A 20,030-nucleotide genomic window follows, 5' to 3' on the forward strand; every position below is an offset into this window, starting at 1 on the left:
CAAATATATTTTAAAAAAATGTGTAATTCGAAGCTGTACCGCAGTCATAATGAAAAATTCTTTACAATTACAATTTTGACTTATGGAACAATGGACACCCCCATATCGTATTGTATCAGGTAATTACGAACTGCCAAGGAGTAAGAAAGCACAACCCAAGAAGAATCAATGTAACCCCCACAGTGTGTACCGTAATTCAGTACCTCATTTCTCAAGTACCTCCTATCAAACCATTCATTCTCATTTCCTAGGCACAGACAAAAAAGAAAAAAAAAACCCAACAGAGTTAATCAAACCTTTTCATGACAGAGACAGCTTCTCAGAGCACATACCCAGGTTTGGAAGTTGAGGAGGAGGAAAAAGGAAAAGGCGGGGGGGATATCAGAAAGTGAATGGCAGCTCGTTCAATGAAAGCTTGTAGCCGCTTTCAAACCATGAGTGCCATGAGTTCACCTAAAGGGGCTGGGAGTGGGGGGACTGTTCTGCAGCGGGGCTGGGCAGGATCGTGGAGCCTGGCTTAGGAACACGATGCTTTGCGAGGGACACTTCCTGCAGGGGTCGGGTAACAGGCAGCCCAGCAGCGGGGAGGCGTTTCTCCGGCCGGGGAGATGCTGGGGCTGAGAAGCAAGCGTGTGTACTCCCGTGTGCTGCACGGCCGGGCCTCCCGCGCTGTTCTGCCCACGGACTGCGATCGCCCAGCCGGGCAGGAGCCAGCCCCTGCGGGGGACACGCAGCATCTCCCGGCCCAGCCAGCCCGAGCGCTCCCAGACCCCACTGCTGCGCCTCTCTCCCCCGGCGGCGGCGGCGGCGGCGGCTCGGCTCGGGCTGGCGAGCGGGGGTCTCGGAGGCGCCCTGGCAGCTGCCCCAGCGCGCTGGCCCCGCCGGGGGAGGATGGGCTGGGACAGAGCGCGCCCCCTGCCCCTCCCCCGGCGGGCTGTGTGCGTGTGAGCGCGGGGCGGGCGGGGGGCTCCGGCTGCACTGGGGGGAGGAGCTGATGAGCAGGGACGCGAGGAGAAGCCCCCAGAGCCGGAGCCGCGGCGGATTCGGTGGCCGTGGAAGCCCCGCCCGCTCCCGGAGCCGGGGGCCGTCCTACCCCCCTCGCCTTCCACCCCCTCGGCTCCAGCCGCTCCGCAGAAGGAGCGGGGCTGGCTGGCGCGCTCGCTCGCTCGCTCCCACTCCCTGTCTCTCTCTCCCTCTCTCCCAAACACACGCACCAGGCTCTCCCTCGCTCGCCCATGCAGACAGCAGCCGGAGCGGCGGAAGATGGCTGACTCCACAGGGCATCACCCACCCTCCAGCCCGCCTGCATCCCCGACCCTCCCCGCGCCGCTCTCGCCTCCGACCCTCCCTCACGCCAGCTTCCACCGCTGAGCCAGCGACCCCCGCCCAGCCCCGCCGCCCTCCCCACTTCTGCTTCCCAGCCCCCCCACGACACCAGCAGCCATTTCATCTCCACCAGCCAGACACAAAAAATGGCAGAAATGGAGAAAGAAGGGAGACCTCCCGAAAATAAAAGAAGCAGGAAGCCGGCTCACCCGGTGAAAAGGGAAATCAACGAGGAGATGAAGGTATGTGCCTGCGAGGGGGAAGGGGGACGCCTCTGCCCCCCCCCCCAGTCCTCCACCGGGCAGGGCAGTGAAATAAGAAAGGATCTCTTGTCATTTTTTTTGGTAGGATGCACTGAATGTGTCTCAGCTCCGCCTCCTGGGCTGAAAACAGAGCCGAATTCACAGGCTGCAAAGCCAGCTCATTGACCGCCTTTGATTGCTTGATATATATTTTTTAAACTCTCCCTCCTTCGGTTTTTTAAGCTCCTTGGGTGCATTTTCTATTACAATCCTCGCAGGTTAACTGGAAAGCTGTGAAGTTAGGGGAGGAGGGAGGGCTTTTTCAACACTGGCTTTCTCTCCTTTTTCAGTAGCCAGCTGCAACCGTGTAATTAAAATGTCAAAGTGAAATGTTATGGTCTGAGCTGCACATCATTTTTGGGCTTAGAGACAGGGACTCTCTTTTCTCCCCCCTCTCTTCTTCCTTGCCTCCTCCTCTGTTCTACACGCCTCACTTCACAGTTAATCAAAGCAGCATAGGTGTTGTTGAAAGAGAGCTGTCCGAGGGGCTCTTGTTGATAGGAGTCTATTTATTGTTTGGAGTCTATTCCTATCTGATAGGAAACTGTGCCAGTCCAGCTGTGTTCCAGAGGTAGCGCTGGAGGCTGTTCCTCCAGCTGTTAGAATGGGAGCGATTGCACAAAAACACATTTCAGGACTTCTTTTAGCATTAGGTCGCAGGTCTAGGTTGGACTGGTCCTATTTTGTGCCTTTATTTTCCAAGTTTATTCCCTGACCTGTATTTATTTTATACCTCTGATGTATTTTCTCCATGAGTCATACACAACTAGCACGTATTGCAGGACTTCAGCTGAACTTACTTTTTAAAAATGCAAATATAAATTAAAACAGTGCAGTTTATATAATTTATATATATATATATATATATATATGATAAAACTACCATTATTTAATGTAAATGGATAATTTATACTAAAACAGAAAGTCATTGGAATATTGCTGCAAAAATGTCATTATAGATGTCATCATATATATATATATATATATAACATACCTATTAACAGGACATTTTATAATATAGCATTGTTTTTCATCCAGTATTAAAGGGGAATGCTGTATACAATTCCTCCCCCACACCCCCCAAACTTCATTACTAATTTGACTAGACATTCTTTACTGGTTAAGGTAGGCATTCTCTTTTCCATGTTGTCTGTGTACTGAGTGAGTGTGTTTCACCAGAACTGGAACTGTGGACTTGGGTACTATTAGTGGTATGAACAAAATAAGGGCTAACTGAGAGTTGCCACTGATATCCAGGGCAAACCACTCTCGATTCCACCCCCAGAGAGCATTATTGTTTCTTTGAGAGATTTGTGACACTTCCTATTTTTGGATGGGACTTTCTAAAGCCTGTGGATAGTAACAGTAATTGCTCATCATAATCACATAGTTTTGGGAGCTGCACAAATCTATCACATTTTAAAACACCACTTAATGCGATATATATGGAGTGCAGTTTTTAAGTTTCATAGGTTCTAGAATTACAAATTAGTTAATTTTAATCAAAACATGTGAAATGTTATCCTGGCTGGATATAAAGGCTGACTGTGCTGGATCCTCTGGGTTTGTTTTGTTTACTTTGGCTGCAGGCACACTCAGCGGTTTGGGAGATAGTTGTTCTTCTACAGTATAACAGATGTTTGTCTGAAATGGTGAGGAAGAAACAAAAACAACATTGTGTGAAGGAGAAAAAATACACAATTTTAAACTATTGCTTTGGTATTAAGGATTGGAATTAACCTTGATGTAGAGTTTCTCTTTTGTAATCATTTTTACTGTTTAACATTACAAACCTTAGGATTTTAACTGTATTAATAATTAAATCACAAGTTATATGCTGATACGATTGGAATTTAGAAGAGATTTCATTTTTTTTCTGAGCTGGGGTAAGGTAAATGTTGGCAGTAGCTTTCACAAAGCACAGATCACCTAGTAGTGCCAATTATGCTATTGAGCTAGGAGACCGCATTTTTTAGTAAGAGCAGTTGGTTCTTATAATAATCTAACTATAATAAAAGAAAAAACTTAAAAAGTTTGCATATTTGTGCTGTTTAGAATGTTAAGAACTGTGGGAGGGTTCATGCGTTTCCTGATATATTTTTGCATTTAATAAAAATCTGTTCTAGGTTCTTTTTTCATAAACCTGAAGAGTACAGTGACATATATTGGTTACACTGTATAAAATGTGTGTAACAAAATGTCATATGGAGCACAATGTGCCCTTTTGTAGGTTCATATCTATAATGTTCAAACAGCCTGACTGTTTCCCTTCATCTGAACTGCTTTCATCTGGACCAGTGTAAAATAAGCTCTGGTAAGTAATCACGGCAGAGCAGAAAGAAAGGAATGTATACAGCAATAGACAGCCTAAGCTGTAAAAACTGTAACCTGAGTACCAGCAGCAGATCAGATATCATGGCTTCAAGGTAGGGGAAATGAAAGAGATGAAGGGGAGGAAAAGACGAGAGAGGGAATGGAAAAGTCAGCTTGGAAAGTGAAGGAGTAGTAGGAGGGCCCCCTCAGGGAAATTTGGCTCAGGGATTAGGGAATTTTATCATGGTGTACAGTGACCTACTCAAGTTTCAGCCCACGTTGGATCAAATTGCTTCCCTTTGCTAGCAGAAAGAAAAAGTACTGGTGTATATGTGATTTTTTTTCTTTGGGTAATAAAAAGGCCATTGGTACAAGTGTCTATTTTAAGTTCAGCAAATGCAAGGCACTATGAATGAGCAATAAAATTACCTCATCACAAAGACTTCCTTCATGATTTGCTGTTTGATATAGTTACATATTTACTCAAGAATGATTACTAAACCCAAACTGCTCGGTTTTCGTAGGTTGCATCAGTAATGTCACTTCCAGCTCAGTTTTAATATGATTGGAAACTTGTGTTGCTTGCTGTTTCATTATGCCAGATATTAAGTTACATTTTTGTTATCCCTATCCCAATGTACATGATGGTTGTAACAAATTTAAATTTGATACAACATCGTATGCAAAAAAAACCATGACTCTGCATAGTTTCCCTATGTTACGTTTCAATTAAAAATATTCAGATAGAAGTGTTTTGTTTCACTGTGACCTTCACAGTCTCTCTCTTTTCCCTAATTTATTTTTATGTCCTTCTTTCTTATATTCTCTTCCCCCCCTCAGATTATACTTTCTACTTATCTTCAGAGATGTGTGTTCATATGCCAACTAGAAAAACAACAAATTGTTATTCTGAAACTAAGTCAGTGTCATTTATCACTTTGGTACTTTTCAGTGACTATTATGAATAATACAACATGTATTCTATTCAGGAATATAATGTAATCAAGGCAATCTGACACTTTTAATAACTAGTTTAATTGTTACAGCCTAATCAATACAATAGTCTAAAGACTTGGTACAGCTCTATACCTCATTCCTTCCCCCCCTCTCCACATATTCCCTCTACCCACACTTACTTTATTGTGCTATACTATTGGGGATAGCAGGAAAACTTAAGATTGTGAAAAAGGTGATTTGAAATATATTTTGTTAAATTTGCTAGAATAAATTAATGTGATTGCATCAAGCATAGTGTGCTGGAAGCTCTGGTAAACAAACAAGACTTAATTTATCTACGTGTTTAGATTCTTTGTCAATTGCACAGTTAGCGATTAATCTGTGTTATAATTTCACAGAGCTGCCTCCATGTGCCCTAGGAGTTTACCATCTATAAATATTCTCAATAAGTAATTTGTACCTAAAATTGGGCTTCATTCCTGATGCCTAGCACTTAAGACATCTGTTATAGTTTAACAGTAAACTCATCAAAAGATTCTTCAATTTAGTTTTTTTAATATTCCCCGTATTTAAAAGGATCACTGTCAAAATGTAACAGACACTGCAGCATTGACTGCATTTGAAATGAGCCAGATAAGTGTAAATATTAAAAAGATCCCAGGGAAACTCCTCCCTTCTCTCCTGAAAAGCAAAAATGTGTTTGTAAAAGTAAAATCAGATAGCCTTTATCAATTGTACTATTCCAGGTCACTGTTACTATACCGTTTTCATGGAAGTAAATTTATGAGATATCTACAGAGTGAATTGTATTATCTGCATGAGAAACCTGCACCTATCCTCTTTAATGGAGTAAGAGGTCTGTGTATTAACTGTTTATACAAATGAGGTTGATAAAGCCCACCTTACAACACTAATAAAGGGGTGGCTGAGTGAGAAAAAAGGAAATTAAAGAAAGGTCAGGAAAATTTACTTATTGACAGCAACACTACTTATTGACAGCATAATATTCAAAATGGTGGCAATGCAAATGAGCAGAGAAAATGTGGACTGGAAAAAAGTGATCAAGTTCATGTGGTGAATATGCCCACATTTTAATTTCCTTTATATACCTGAGGTGAATCCTCAGTGCTGTATATCTGGTGGGTCACTCATGCAAGGAAATGGAATGGAGCCACTCTGCTTCCTCCAAAATGTGAAATAAACATTCAACAGTAAAACCTAGAAGAAAATTAGTCTGACAGACTCATTCTCTTTTGTGTTTCCTGCCTCTGTCTTTGCCAGGCCTCACTCTATGAAGCCAGGCCTGCCCCTGTGAATAAGGTTCATAGAGAAGGAGAGAAAATAGAGAGAAAATTGAAGGAAAAAACACCATTTTGTTTTAAAATATATCCATTAGTAAAAATTTGGGAAAACTCTCCTCTGTGAAGTAAGGTCAAACCTTAGGTATGTGATTACAGTGAAATGAATCCTGTAAAGAGAATCAATGTTAATGGAGATAAGATTTCTGTTGCCTCATATCATTAGTCTCATAAAAGAAATCACAGATAGTCAGATCCACAAAATCTTCTTCCCTCATCCTATGAATGAGAAGTAAATTCACTTCAAATTACAATCTAACATAATGATCCAGTTTTTCAAAGTGGGAGATAGGAGGGTATTTATGTTTTTGTCAAGAATAAAGAAATGATCCTGTTAGAACATGCAATCAAACCACACTGCAGAATTGCAGTATGTGGCTTGGGACTCACAGGGGGGCAAAAAAGAAGATATGTATATTAGGAGCTGAAAACTTTAGGGTATTGTTATTACATAACCAAGGGCCTCTGCAATACTACAGCATTTTAAGGCCAATTTCTTTGGCAAAGAGGAGTCTGTTGCAAATCTTAGTAAATTCCATGGCAGTTAAGCAGATGTGATAGCACACAGCTGCACACCTGCATTGTCAGCTAACATAATCCAGGAGATTTCACTTTAGCCATTCTGTGAGATTTAAGTGATTCTTTCAATGCACTAGGAACTACAGCTCAAGAGATTATCAACAACTTGGGATAATAGATATATGGAGTAGGCCATGACAAAAAAAAATGAGCATTGTCTAGTGGTCTGAGTATGGAGTCAGGAGTTCTGAGTTCTTACTCTCAGCTCTGTCACTGATTTATTGCGTGACCATGGGTATTAGTCAGCCACCTTGTACCTCAATTTACCCATATGTGAAATGAATATAATCATGATTCCCTACCTCACTGGGGTTTTGTGAAGTGTAAGACCCCAGTCTTGCAATCAAATCTGCTAGCACAGTGATCTGCACCAGTGCAGAGCTCCAGTGGGGTTCAATAGGCCTCCATATAGTCTTTGGGGTCCATGCTAATATTGCATAATAGGGACCCAATTGATTATTGGATGACATCCTGGTGTGGAGGACCTGCCTGAGGCCCTCTGGAGTACTCCAGCCTTACAGTGGGGCTATACAGTTGGGATTGCTGGCAGAGCAACAAAGCAAAGGGCCTCTGCTCCCCTCCCACCCCCCACCAGAAGGTAGGTCTCTGTCCTGCTTTGACATAGATCAGTGTGGAGATTATCAATTGAATGGGTTGGGAGAGAGGCCCCTGTATCTATTATATATAGATCCAGTGGCCCTATCACCCTGCACAAATGGGATAGAAGCTCTGTTTCCACTGTTTGGCCCATAGACTGAAGTAGCAACCATTGGTGCATCTCCAGAGACTCATCCTGAGTGGAGGATGGATTTTATCTCCACTACCTCTTACCCACCATACTGCATCGGGATAAAGTCTGATTATACAGCCTTTATTATGGCATCATAATATTTAGAATATCTCTTTGAGAACCTCAGATGAATGTGTTACAGGAGTGCAAAGCATTATAATTTAAACACTACAGGTCACAGAAAACCACCACAAGATACAGCTATGCATTATGTACCCAGGCCCATATTGTTGTGTTTGTGCATAAGAACAGCCATACTGGGTCAGACCAATGGTCCATCTAGCCCAGTATCCTATCTTCTGACAGTAGCCAATGCCAGGTACTTTAGAGAGAATTAACAGAATAGGCAATCTTCGAGTGATCCATCCCGTCATCCACTACCAGCTTCTGGCAATCAAAGGCTAGGGATCCCCAGAGCATGAGGTTGCATCCCTGACTGTTTTGGCTAATAGCCATTGATGGATCTATCCTCCATGAACATATCTAATTCTTTTTTGAAACCTGTTACAATTTTGGCTTTCCTAACATCCCCTGGCAACGACTTCCACAGGTTGACTGTGCATTGTTTGAATACTTCCTTTTGTTTGTTTTAAACCTGCTGCCTAATAGTTTCATTGGGTGATCCCTGTTTCTTGTGTTGTGTGAAGAAGTAAATAACATTTCCTTATTCACTTTCTCTACACTAGTCACGATTTTATAGACCTCTACCATATCTCCTCTTAGTCCTCTCTTTTCCAAGCTGAAAAGTCCCAATCTTTTTTAAACTCTCCTTATTAATCTCTACCCTTAATCATTTTTGTTGACCTTCCCTGTAGCTTTTTCAATTCTAACATATCATTTATGAGATGGGGTGATCAGAACTGCATGCAGTACTCAAGGTGTGGGTATACCATGAATTTATATAGTGGCATTATGATATTTTCTGTCTTCTTATCTATTCCTTTCCTAATGGTTCCTAAAATTCTGTTAGTGCTTTTGTCTACCACTGCACATGATTGAGTGGATGTTTCAGAGAACTAGCCACAATGACTCCAAGATCTCTTTCCTGAATGGTAACAACTAATTTAGACCCCAGCATTTTGTACGTGTACTTGGGATTATGTTTTCCAAAGTGCATTACATTGCATTGATCAACATTGAATTTAATCTGCCATTTTGTTGCCCAGTCATCCAGTGAAGCATTCAAAGGTTTGGCACTCACCATAACCCAGATTTTACTATATTGACTTTTCAGCCTTCCGTTGGGCAGGTGTCTCTGAGGACACAACTCAGGCTTAACATGGGCAAAACTGAGCTCTTGATTCTTCCCCAAAACCTTCCCTCTTGCTCCTTTCTTAGTCACTGTCACTCACTCAGGCCTATAAACAAGGTGCTATCTTTGATTCAGCCCTCTTTCTAGACCCACACATCCAACTGTGTCTACATCTTGCTGCTGCAGCAAAAATAATCTTTGTGGCTCATCACTTTGACCATGTTACCCACCTTATTGCATCCCTCCACTGACTCCCCCTTCTCTATTACATCAAGCAGAAACTACCTGTCTTCACTTTTAAGGCCCATTGTGCTCTATACTCACCTTAACTATAATTTCTTATTTGCTATAGAGACGTAAGACCCCCACATTTGCTTCACCATTGATTGCCCATTTGTCAGATTTTCAGAAGAGTACCCCCATGCTAGCCCTGTAAAATCCACAAGGTCACTACATTATCCTTCTTTACATTTCTCCTTAAAACCCACCCATATCATGCCTACAGAACACTTGACAATGATTAGGCAACTGCTGTGCTGTGATTGCTGATTATTCGTAACTCTCTTTTTGTTCCCTTGTGCTCTGTTTGTCACGTGCACACCATCTTAAACTTTATTATTATGGTTATTACTTATCTGTATTACTGTAGCCCTTAGAACCATGGACCAGGACCCCATTGTGGTAGGTGCTCTAAAAACAGAACACAAAGACATAGTTTGTAAGCTCTTTGGGGAGTCTAAGATAAGAAACAACAGATGGATACAAGCAGACGAGGGAATACAAGGAAATAATGAGACAATATTGGTCAGCATGATCGACAGTGGTGTCAGCACACCTGCAGTCTAGCCATGGTCAATTTTTTTTGCAGCCATCATGGAAAAATAGAACCTTAAGAAAAGATTTGAAGAAGGATAATGAGGTGCTTTGTGACTAATTATGGGGACCTCCTTCCAGGAGGGGCAGCATGGCAAAAAACAAGCAGGTGCTTCCAAACTTTGACTGTAAGCTTTTTGAGGCAGGGACCGCATAGCACAATGGAGCCCTGGTCATTAGGTGCTACAACAATACTAATATTAAAATATAATAATCAAAATAAATAAGATGAATTAATTTTGAGTTGTTTTTAATTAAAGGGACTTTAAAAATAATATTTTTAAAAGATTCTTCACTCAGGTTGCCAGTAACATAGGACAAAATCCTACTTCCATTCAAATTAATAGCAAAAGAACAGTTGACTTCACTAGAAATAGGATCAGGCCTTTGGCTGTATTAAAATTAATAGAATTTTAAAATCAGATTTACTTTTCACCATGTTGCTGTACTTTTTGCACTTCACTCAGCTTGGAGACTAGGCTGGTTCAATTTGTCTAGAGTTACTTAACCTTTGTGACAATGTGGGCCATTACTGTCATCTTGGCTGGATCCTAAAGGCTGCAACTAATTTGTATATAGATTTATATGCATTTTAAAGGTAAAGAATAAATGCCTACAGCCTGTGATAAGCTGCCAAAATCTTAACAATGGGTTCCCTCCTCACCCCACGAGGGGGTTGTTGCCCACCCCCGCCTCCCAGAACTCCTGCCCCATCCAACCCCCCCGCGTTCCTTGATGCCCCCCCCCAGGACCCCTGCCCCATCCACCCCTGTCCCCTGTCCCCTGACTGCCCCCAGAACCGGGCAGGAGGGTCTCGTGGGCCACCGTAGTGGGTGCCCACCCCTAAGAGGCATGTGCTGGGGGGCGAGGTGGGGAGTCCCGGAGGTGCTTACCTGGGGCAGCTCCCAGGAAGCATCTGATAGGTCCCTCTGGCTCCTAGGGGTGGGGGAGCATAGCTGGGGGGGAGCAGGGGGAGCTGCTGCTCCCCCACTGATCACATCAAAAGTGGTGCCTTAGGCACCGACTCCCTGGGTGCGCTGGGGCTGGAGCGCCCATGGGGAAAATTTGGTGGCAGAGGTGAAAGGCAGAGGTGAAAATTTGGTGGCAGAGGCCACTCCCTGTGGCTGGCCCCCTCTCCCCCCCCCGGGTTACCTGCTGCGGCGTGGGCAGCCCTCCTCATGCCCCCCCGCCCCAGCTCACCTCCGCCTCCCTGAGCCTGAGCAGGAAGCCGTCACCTGCTTCTCAGCCCACCCCGGCTTCCCGCCGAACAGCTGATTCGCGGGAAGCCGGGGGGGGGCGGGTGGAGAAGCAGAGCCAGGCGGTGCGTTCAGGGGTGGAGGCGGAGGTGGAGCAGAGGTGATCTGGGGCCGGGGGTGGGGCAGGGAGCTGCCGGTGGGTGCTCTGCCTACGGTGCCACTTTTGGCCAGTTAAATTTAGAACTGGTTCTAAAAGGGCTTCTAAATTTAACAACCGGTTCTAGTGAACCAGTGCGAACTGGCTGCAGCTCACCACTGCCTACAGCCTTTATTTACATATTCCCTGACAAGTGATTAGAAATTACAGTACTCAAAGGTTGAGTTAGTCAACAAAGCATCCACTGGAGCTACTGAAGTTAATTGTGGTTTAAGTTAGGATAGAGTTTGGCATCTGGATTCTATCCTGTTAGGTTAGTCTTTCAGGGCTGTGTTTCCATAGCTGCAGTGTAGGAAACCAATGGAAGGCTGCATTTGCAAGGCTATACTTCAGATCAGGATCCATGGACCCAGTCAGTTCTGAGGCTACATTTTGAGCAAACTTGGTTTATTTAGGTTTCAGAGTAACAGCCGTGTTAGTCTGTATTCGCAAAAAGAAAAGGAGTACTTGTGGCACCTTAGAGACTAACCAATTTATTTGAGCATAAGCTTTCGTGAGCTACAGCTCACTTCATCGGATGAAGTGAGCTACGGATGAAGTGAGCTCTAGCTCACGAAAGCTTATGCTCAAATAAATTGGTTAGTCTCTAAGGTGCCACAAGTACTCCTTTTCTTTTTGGTTTATTTAGTTTCACTTTCAGTTTCTAGTCAATTTCATTTTCTGGTTCTCATGCCCTAGCATAATACTGCTGTTTTGGGAATTTCAACATTTCAGGGAAGTTTAATTTAAAAAAAAGTTTTTATTGTGATTTTATTCAATCTGCTGCTTACACACCTTCAGGATCAGTAATTTATTTCAGTTGAAATGGCTGTAGTATAGTGAGATTGATTGCTGGGACAGAAATCTTTGGTTTTTCTGCTGTAATGTTAAATATTTTATGATAGCATGAGACAAACTTTTGTGAATAATATATTCTAAAAACATAACTGACTTCCAATTCCTGAGCAAAAATCATAAACAATCCTCTTTTTTCCTTATTTTCTTTAAATTACAATAAAATAAAGGCCTTTCATAAATATGTGTATCACTGAGATTTAAATGTATTATATTATGTACTAGATTTGAAAAATGAACATTAGTCTGGAGGAGGTGGAACCAATCTGGCAGTTCATGGTACACTGCAAATAGAATTCGATTTATGCATTCATCTCTTCGTTCCAAATGATTATTGATTACATAAATAAGTAGGCAATTCTTCTCTTTCAGAACTTTGCAGAAAACACTATGAATGAGCTCCTTGGCTGGTATGGTTATGATAAGGTTGAACTGAAAGATGGAGAAGATATTGAATTCAGGAACTACTCTGCAGATGGGGAGAGCCGGCAGCACATTTCTGTTCTCAAAGGTAATGACATTTAATGTTCCTTTGTTCATGCAAAGAAGGATTAACTATCTCAACCTGCCAGAATTGGCTTGCACGGAGATTCATGTTTTGTTGCTTATTCTGCAGCTGATTTAAATATACATCTCTTACAGTGCCTTCCAGTAAGCAGAAAGCAATAGAATACAAGTCGCACAACATTTAACAACATAGCAGCTAATATGCTTTTACTAATGTATCTCCAACAGTAACATTTTTTGAGCCAATTGAAACTCATGCACCCAAGATTCCAAGGAGCTGCCAACAAATTAAAAAAAAAAAAGAAAAGAAAAGAAATGTGGAAATGTTTTCTTAGCAGTCTGGGTCTAATGAACCGTCCTTCTGACAAAATTGTTGGGCTGAGGCTTTTGATAAGGTCAGATGTTGAACTAGAATGTTCAGAATGTATGGAAGACCCATGAGTAGTATTTATAAAGGTTTACTTAATAATGTTTTTTATTTTAATATATTATTTCCTGAAAGTGTATTAGAAAGGCTTAAGGGGTGGAGCTTGTTTGGGGTCAGCATATCTGGTCCTTCATGTACTGTATATGAATTTGTTCAAAATCTAAACAATGGGATTCAGTCTTTTTGTTCAGCAGTTCAGTTGCTACCTTTTGACTCTTCAGCCACACCAGATGGATAGGGAATTGCAATCACAGTGAAAAGAAGAACATTTCTTCAGAGTAAAAGAGTAGAAAATTGCTGGATCTTGACTTATCCAACAAGAATTTCTCAAAGCTGAGGTAAAAGAGGAAATTACAGAGGCTTTGCACTGTTGAACTGCAACATTTTGCTGCATATATGGCCACCAGTCTCTGGGGTTTCTTTATGGTGGCATGCAGCAGCATTGTATTCAGTGGGTGTTGATATGAATACTGGCACCAAAGAGCCCAATACTGGAGGAGAGGGTGCTAGATAAAAGGTGGAAAAAGTAGAGGTAAGATAAAACAATTTAATTGTATAGACATTAAATGTTTGCAGCCATTAGTTGTATACTGTTATTGATACAGTAATTAGTATTTGTATTCCATTTAAAATGCAATATGTGTAAGCCACCTTTAAAATAACTTGTTCCTATGCTCCAAGGTATTTTATTTTCTTCTGACATTTTAATAAACTAACCTTACATGGGATTCTCTGCAGCCACGATCTATGAGGAATCACGTTTGTGGCACATTTTAAGAATAAGTCTGCATAATATTTTGCTCACCATGTAAAATAGATAGGATCATGTGTATCGTTATTAACACATGATACAAGTCATATGTTTTATAGTACAAACAAAGATGGTGAATACCTGTGCCAGGTAGAAATCTATGGGCTTACAGAATCTGTAGGGGAAAAAAGTACTTCGCTTTTGTTGTGAGAAGAGGAAGAGCTGGTATTAAATCCTGTTCCTTAGTGAGTTAAAGTACAGCAGAGAAATGCCTGTAAATAAGAGTTCAGGTGTGGTTTTGTATTAAAGAATTACAATTATAACAACATTTAGCAAATATTTTTCTAAAATTTCAATTTTTTTGTTATTTTCTTTATCTTCTTTTCCGTTATTACTAGTTATTGGAGAGGAATAAGAGGTTCTCTTATTTAATCAGTCTACTCCTTTTGCATAATTCATCCGCTGACACCACAATCCAGTGTGTGACGACATAATTCACTGCCATGAAAATAACTGATATCAAAGACCGTGGAGTGTGATGTCACTGAATAAATCGTGCATACTTAGGCCATGTAAAAGAAAGGGAGCCTGATTTTTAAAAACCTTACAACAAAGTTTAATGCAGTTTTTGACAAAATATTGAAATTTTGCTGGAGCGTGGTAGTGGCTTTTGAAGGAGAAAATATTCTCATTTTTATTATTTGTTCTTTGTGTTGTAGAAACACAATTACATGAACAGATTTGTGAAAATATGTAGGGACACCTAAGCAACGCTTCTGCCAAGCTGTATGATTTGTTCTTTTTCTTTTACAGAAAATTCTCTGCCAAAACCAAAATTACCTGAGGACAGTGTTATTTCACCATACAATATAAACACAAGCTATCCAGGGCTTGCCACAGGAAATGGACTTTCAGACTCACCAGCAGGGTCAAAGGATCATGGGAATGTACCCATTATTGTACCATTAATTCCACCACCTTTCATAAAGCCACCAGCAGGTAAATCACATAACAAACATTTCAAAGAATTATAACTATCATAGATAGCTATTCTGACCTTGTTAGATTGTGGCTCATTTGTAAAAGGTTAAGTTTAATTTTTTTGAAAGGCTGTCACAGTAGACTTGTAAGGATCCGTAGGTAGGAAGCAGCAGAGTGACTTTATTTGCTAGTATTATTGTAACATTGTCAGTATCATAGTGGGCAAAATTATGTACCTATTTATACTGCTTGTGAAACTCTGGATGTTGAATTATACTGTCTCAGCAATTCAACAATATCTGTTTTAAACAAATGATTTTCTTGTATGAAAAAAGTCTTTACATAAATTGATGGAAGATGATTAGATGATAAACAAGGTACACAAAGCATACAAGTAAACAAACAAACAGTCAAATCAATATCACATGTCCTCGTATCAGGCTAACAAGCTCATCCCAGGAAGACTATCTCAGTTCTCATTGAAATTCTGGACCATTGTCCTTTGGGGATTGTATATGATGTAAACTCTACCCCAAGAGATTGTACTGAAATGTTTTAAGAATTCTATGAAATTCTTACCTGGAGCAATTTTTCCATCATGATATTTCTCAGTTAGTTTGAAAAATTATTTATTCCACACTGCATGCTGTTTACCATTATCTGCTAAAATAACTGTTGTGGCTATACTAGTATATATAATTGCTGTTATTATTTACTGTTGAGCACACTGCAATAGTTGGTGAATTTATATAGCAGCAGGCTCAATCCTGCTTCCACTGAAGTTACTGGGAGTGTTGTTGAACTTGGTTAACTTCACTGGGGCTAGAACTGGACCTAGAATGTACTAAATATATATTAGAAAAATCACTATTCCTCTATTAGAGAATTCAGGAACGTGGTGATGTATTTAATTATTAAAGTCCCAGTCATGCAATGGATTCCTGCACCCATACAGAGCCCCACTGACACTGGGCAGAGCAGCTTGCAGGATCAGGGGCCAAGTGTGGAATGGCCTTCTCTACACTTCAACACATTTACAAAAGTTGAATTTAAAAATCCATAATACATAATCTATTTTTGTGTTTAATATTTTATTTGGCTGAAAGCTGATTGTTGGATTCCTGAATTATTTTTTTGCCATTTCATTTTCAGTATTAGAGGATATTTTAATATTTGAAAAAATTTCAAACATATCACTAAATCTATTCTCCTTGCCGAAAATTTTCCATATATTTTGTACCATTATTGCTAATTACCACAGCTGTTTGGGCCCGCTCCTTCAGCCTTTGCACAGCAAAATCTCACCCATATGGGCTGAATCTTAAAATGGGGTTAATCTGCCCTTGAACATTTAAACAAGGGCTTGGTATTTCCCAAGCTATCTTCTCTTCCAGTTTGATTCAAGACTGAAGTCATAATGCTGAATTTGTGGCAACACTATTATGTTATTCTAACATAGGGCTATGGCATGAATTGTTCATGCTGTCATAATCGATGAATTTAAATAACAGCAATCAGGCAGGAAAAGATTGACTATGCCGTAGAAAAACAAATAACCTCAACTGTAGCAATGGGGACACAGGAAAATATTGGCCAAGCAGATTTATTTCTGCGCTTCCCCCATCCACTTACCAAGTATGTTCAGTATTAGAGTCCACCAATAAAACTGGCCTTCAAAGTATTTTTTTACATTTGTTCCTCCCACCATGCTTTTGGTACTTTATGATGTATAAATAAGATCTGAAGGTTGGGTTTTTGTTTAAGGTATTTTCTCACTTTTTGTTGTACCTTTTTTGCCTTAGAAATATTATGATGTCAAGTCTGATCTTTCATGTTCCTGTTTGAGAACTTTTGATTGTCTTGCAGAAATGTATCGTGAGCTCTTACACAATCTGAAGGGGCTGGAGTACTGAATATGTAACAAAGTTATCTTTTCCCCCAAGTGTTCACTATGCAATAAATATGATTTTTTTTTTCAAACCAAATGAAAACCCAAAGAGTTTTAAATAGCCTGCCCAAATTCACCTCACCTCTCAGCTGTTCAACTTTTAATATTAACTTAATAAAATACTAGGGTGCTTTTAAAAATTTTACCCCAGGTACAAGTGTGCATGTACAAAACTGAAAAATTATAGAACACTAGCTGATCAAATATTAACAGCTCCCATTTAAAGGCTCTCACCCCTTACAATAAACACCTCTGAGAAGGCCTGAGAAGACATGTGGGCCTTATACGGTGTATTGAAGAAGGGCAACAGTCCTGGGATATGGCAGATTGGTGTGGGAAATTAATTCCCGAGTTGATGGCCCTTCACTGAGAATACTCTTCCCCGAGACATTTAATTCTAGACACTATTACCAAGAATACCCCAGCTGACCTGATCTGCTGTGGAAGCATGTTAGAAAAGAAACAGACTCAGCCAGCACCCTAATCATATACGGCTTTGTAGATCAACATCAAGAACTTAAATTGCACCTGGAAGCAAACAGGAAGTGAGTGCAGTCTTGAGAGAAGTGGTGCAATATGCTTCTTGAGGCTAATGTCCCCAAACAGGTGGGTAGCTGCATTTTGCACCACCTGCAGCTTCTGAATGATGATTCAAGTTAGTCCCAAGTACAGCATATTGAAACAACATGATACCAATAATAAAATTACTTCTTCCTAGCCTTAGAAAAATGTTGTGTTCCACAGAGCAATGTAAAAGGAAAAGAGAATTTATTTCTACACAATAACAAATGATGTCAAAATAACAAAGAACAAGGAATAGCAGCCAGCAACATTACAGAAAAAGAATAATATTTGTACTGGAACCATGATGCTAGTATATAATATACTAACCTGTATTCTGCAGCCTTTAGTCACACACTGAATAGTATTTTCTCACTTTCAGCTAATAGGATTATTCACATGAGTAGGGGTTGCAGAGTCTGGCCCCAAAATGCACAAGAGAACACATTTCCTTCCCACTGGCTCTACACTTGTAGAGATTTCACTGTTTCAGGTACTCTAGTCACACCAGATATTCTCTTTGGCTCTCTCCCTCTCCAGGTTCTCACAGTGGGGAGCATGAACTCTCTGTGCCTCTGTAGGGCTGATGGAGTTCTAAACACCCGATGCTTCTTCTGTGGGCCACTCGGAACAGCTTGAGGATCCCAGTTGTGTCTCACCCCAAATTGTTCCACTACAGCCAAACACAACCAAGTCCTATTACTCTGCCATTGCTTCAATCTAGAATTTAGCTTATAGGTGCCAGAGTTGCATCCTTGAGTGCTTTTTGCTGTCACTTATTGTCATTTACAGCATTCCTTGTACATCTAAAACTTCCTTTGACTCTCAATCTAAAGGGTAGTGCCTTTCGACAGTTCTTCGACTGCAGCTCCTCATTCTCTCAGATATGGAATTCTGGCCAAGTAAAGAACCATCACTTTAGTTGTGTGTATATGTTGACAACATCAACATTTCCCATTAGATTATGTGCTCAGTTTCGATCCAATCCCAAACCCATTGAATTCTGTAGGAACCTTTCCACTGACTTCAATGGACATTGGATTGGATCCTTATTGCCTGGCCTCATGGTCCAAATGGAGGTACAGAGATGCCCCACCCTAAAGGGAGCTTTTGGAACACAGTTGTTCCACAAGAAAAGGGGAACATTGCCACTGTGCCACCCCTTGTATTGGGTGCAGTGTGTGCTACCAACCAGTCCACGTGGGGCCGGCTATGTGAGGGAGGGGAGCAGAGTCTTGGCCCTTTCGGGAGGGGGTGCAGCAGCAGGGCAGTAGAAGGACTGCCGTTGTGCCTGGGGCATGCATAGAGGTGCAGGGAATAATGTTCCTTCCCTCACCCTCTTCTCTATGCCTCTGGTTTACAGAATAAATCAGTTATTTTAAGTAGCTTTGACTCTGCTCAAACAATAGCTGGCTCCCTGCTATGCTGCACTGAGTGGGGAAGCAGTCATTAAGGGGAGCAGTGAAAGGGAAGGAGGACTGCTTCTGAGCTGACCTAGCATCCAAAGGGCAAAAATACAAGGATAAAATGATCTCCTATTCACCCCCACCCCCACAACAATAATTTGTTTTTTTTTGGGAGGGATCTTAAGTCCTCCAAGCCCTAGAACAGTGCCAGCTCTGTTCCTCTGCACCTCATTTCTTCACTTGGTAATTTCAAAATTATAAGGACTGCTGTTGCACTGAAAGGTTTGCAACAATCAAGGCATTTTTTTAAAAAAAGTGATGTATAATGTCTGACGCTACAAAACTGTTATTACTGTTATTGGGGCCCAAAAAATACCAGAGTGAAGGAGGTAAGGTCTCCTGAGGCCAAACAAAAGCATTTCTAATATCTGGGTCCTGTAAAGTAAGCATGTTTAGATTTTGGAAGTGACATTAAATCAGATTATAAAACTGTATGTTTGAAAAAAAGTCAAGAAAACTTGGAACAAGGAAATGTTATGTTTGAATGCTAAGATGAATAATTAAGAGAGGTATTTTCGAAAGAAATGAGCTATATTATTTATCAGAGCTGGATATTTGAATGGAAGTTTACAATTTTGTTACAAGTACAAGTGCACTTAGATAACTCATTCTCATTATTATTATAACGGAGTACCATCAGTGTGCAATGCATAAAAGTAGATATTAGTTCTAGCCCTAAGGACTCTTTAGAAGTGTGTGCTGTAAAAATGATCAAGATTCAAATGCTGTAGGAAGAATTTAGAAGTCTGGGATGAATTTTAAAATGCTTTCTATCCAGGGTTTATAAACTTGGTTGTAAAATTAACTCCAAGATTACCTATCTAAATTCCCCATGGTCCCATTGCTGTATTCCCAATCCTTCTGTCCTTATTCAGGCACAGCTCAATAGCAGTTTTGCTTAAATAACAGCGGCAGGACTAGCCCTAATGTTATATACTGAGGTGGTTTCAATTTTAGTGTACTCTGGCTCCCATGTCATTATTTTTCAACTCTTATTCCTTCTTCTGATTTCATTTGACACTGATCTGAGTAATGTTTTACTATTTTTCCTATTGCAGGTTTAACTTTCTAACAAGTCCACAACCATGATTCTTCTTGTGCTTACTACTTGACTTCGTCTCCTCTTGTTTTCTTTGTTTGAAATTATTGTAGTCTATTAATCTATTTTCTTCTCTGTATGACTGAAGGGAATTAACCAAAGGCTTCTCTGGACTCCTGAGACTGATCGAGAAAGGTTGCAAAATGACTCAGTGTCTCTGAAAATTGTGTGTGTATTTGGAAGGGCTGTGTTGATGGAGTTTGTTAGGCTATTTTGTCCAGTGGGCCAACACTGGACATTTGTACCTGCCTGCTACCATTGCTGGTTTTCACCTCCTTTGTATTTGACAACTA

The 20,030-nt window shown here is 40.9% G+C and overlaps 1 protein-coding gene across 2 annotated transcripts in view; it reads left to right on the plus strand.

Annotated features, from left to right (window-relative positions):
- The first annotated feature begins 928 nt into the window (after positions 1-928).
- SOBP (sine oculis binding protein homolog) overlaps positions 929-20,030 on the plus strand; it is a 137,479-nt gene continuing 118,377 nt past the window's right edge. Inside the window, exons 1-3 of one of the 2 annotated variants that reach the window (XM_084622819.1) lie at positions 929-1,568; positions 12,370-12,508; positions 14,496-14,681. In XM_084622819.1, coding sequence (XP_084478945.1) covers positions 1,473-1,568; positions 12,370-12,508; positions 14,496-14,681 — 421 coding nt within the window. In that variant the 5' untranslated portion in view covers positions 929-1,472. The remainder of the gene's footprint in view (positions 1,569-12,369; positions 12,509-14,495; positions 14,682-20,030) is intronic. The other variant, XM_084622818.1, reaches the window with a different exon arrangement.

Source organism: Lepidochelys olivacea (assembly GCF_965140295.1).
Source record: "Lepidochelys olivacea isolate rLepOli2 genome assembly, chromosome: 3".
Taxonomy (NCBI): Eukaryota; Metazoa; Chordata; order Testudines; family Cheloniidae; genus Lepidochelys; species Lepidochelys olivacea.